Source organism: Cyprinodon variegatus, unplaced genomic scaffold (assembly GCF_000732505.1).
Source record: "Cyprinodon variegatus isolate N-32 unplaced genomic scaffold, C_variegatus-1.0 Scaffold481, whole genome shotgun sequence".
In the NCBI taxonomy this organism is placed as follows: domain Eukaryota; kingdom Metazoa; phylum Chordata; class Actinopteri; order Cyprinodontiformes; family Cyprinodontidae; genus Cyprinodon; species Cyprinodon variegatus.
In genome coordinates, this window is record NW_015150934.1 from 20,281 (window position 1) to 22,563 (window position 2,283).

The window sequence follows — 2,283 nt, forward strand, 5'->3', positions numbered from 1 at the left end:
GAGGGGACCCTGTTCATGACGCCATCTGTTATTGGGAAAAAAAGTCTTATAATAATAATTTAATGGTAGATGTTTGAAAGGCTCCCAGTAAAACCAGTGACTCTGATTTTTGCTTCAAAACTGATTTATTAAAAATTTACAAAGAAACTAGAAAACATGTGCTGAGGTTTGACCTGCAGGCATCACGGTGAACAAACACACACCCTCTCTCTCACACTAACACCAATCAGCACGTTGGATTAAATAAACAGTCTGTGGGAGGCGGGAGCTGAGCGCATCGAAATCAAACAGAGTCTGAGTCTGAGTACAGCGTTCGGCCAATCAGAGCGCAGCGGCGGACCATGTAAGTAAAAACCAAAGTAACCTGAGGAGTCTCCATGTTTCACCATAAAACGATGAGGAAATAAAAGAGCTTCTGTTCAGAGAACAACGAGCCGGAAGCTGATTGGTCCTCATCCAGGCTCCGCCCACATTGTCCTCCAGACGTCTGATGAAGGATCATAACGCCGTCTCAGCGTCCACAAACCTCTGTTCGTCCTCGTCCTCCACGCTGATCTGGACGCTGGGGAGCTTCTCCTGACTGGAGGAAGAAAGAAACCCGTTCAGAACCAGTTTCCAGAACCCAATTCAGAACCGGGTCCAGAACCGAGTCAAGAACCGGGTCCAGGGTTTAGAACCAGGTCCAGAACTGGGTCAAGAACCGGGTCAAGAACCAGGTCCAGAACTGGGTCAAGAACCGGGTCAAGAACCAGGTTCAGAACTGGGTCAAGAACCGGGTTCAGAACCAGGTCCAGAACTGGGTCCAGGGTTCAGAACCAGGTCCAGAACTGGGTCAAGAACCAAATTCAGAACCGGGTCAAGAACCGGGTTCAGAACCAGTTTCCAGAACTGGGTCANGCAGCAGATATATCCCATAATGCTTTTCAAGAGCTCTCCTCGCAAAGCATCATGGGATTTGTTTTAGGAGCAAAAGAGAACAAAGATGGTGGAGACAACAAGGAGGCGGAGTCACGTGACCAAAGGGGAGCGGAAAGTAGTGACCATTTGTCTGAGCGGTCGGTTCACTGAGCTTACTATAAAGTGATCGAGGGGTCAGAGGTCAGGGGTCAGGATGAACGCTCAGACAGTAACAGCGTAGTGCTGCCGGTGGCCTTTAGGGGAGCTAGACCTGGAAGTTACAGGTCTAGCTCCCCTAGTGGCGACACAGAGTTACACTGTGATGCTTTAAGAAACTAAAATACAAAAATGATAAAGGGTCAGATAGAAAATGTTGACATATTGGAAGAGTTTTAAAGTTTTGACGATTTCCTGCTTCAAAGTATTTAATAAATAAAAGACCTTTTCTCTGAAACTCACAATCCTATAAAATAGATTTTATCCTGGTTGTTGATCCGCTCAGAAATATTCTAACTTTATCTGCTTTATTGTTTCCTCTGATATGAAGAAGCTGCACAGAAAACAATAAAAACTAAAAGCTGAAGCAGATTAATATAATACAGAAGACAAACCGATGCAGGGTTAGATTTAGTCTTCGTTTTTGTCCTGAAGACCAAAACTATTAATAATATTTATGATATGTGATAGTTTTAGTCGGTTTTAGCAGAGTATAACTTAAAAAGGTTTTAGTGGGCGTGTTTTGGTGGCGCAGTGGTTAGCGCACGCGACCCATATACGGACGCCATAGTCCTCGATGCGGCCGCCTCGGGTTTGAATCCAACCTGTGGTCCTTTGTTGCACTAAAAATGTTTGAGGCCTGCTGACGGTAGATTTCTCACTCTGCAAAATAAATTAAATTAGTTTGGCAGCTCCAGCTGAACCGCTGGAAACAGTCAGTCAGAAGTTCTCAATCCCTCAAAGCTCTGTTAGTTATGAGTACCGTAATTTCCGGATTATAAGCCGCGACTTTTTCCCCATTTTTCGACCTTGCAGCTTATATAACAATGCGGCTTATCTATGGACTTTTACAGCTAACGGCCACTAGCGTAATACCTAAATCTATGGCTTTTACCATCCAGGTAGCCGCGCGCGGGGGAATGCGGAGGTCCTCCGGAAGCAGACTTCTACCGCGAGAAAGACGGACATTAAACATGAAAAACCTGCGGCTTACAATTATATATAATCATACAATTTAGCTTCTGCGGCTTATAGTCCGAAATTTACGGTAATAAATCAGACACCGTCATAACTGCTCCCAGGAAAATCAGTTGAGGGGACCCTGTTCATGACGCCATCTGTTATTGGGAAAAAAAGTCTTATAATAATAATTTAATGGTAGATGTTTGA

General features: G+C 44.5%; 1 protein-coding gene across 1 annotated transcript in view; it reads right to left on the reverse strand.

Annotated features, from left to right (window-relative positions):
* Positions 1-114: 114 nt before the first annotated feature.
* Positions 115-2,283, reverse strand: part of LOC107094400 (sodium bicarbonate cotransporter 3-like) — a 44,658-nt gene continuing 42,489 nt past the window's right edge. Inside the window, exon 21 of the mRNA XM_015389972.1 lies at positions 115-580. Within this exon, the coding sequence (XP_015245458.1) occupies positions 499-580 (82 nt within the window). The 3' untranslated portion in view covers positions 115-498. The remainder of the gene's footprint in view (positions 581-2,283) is intronic.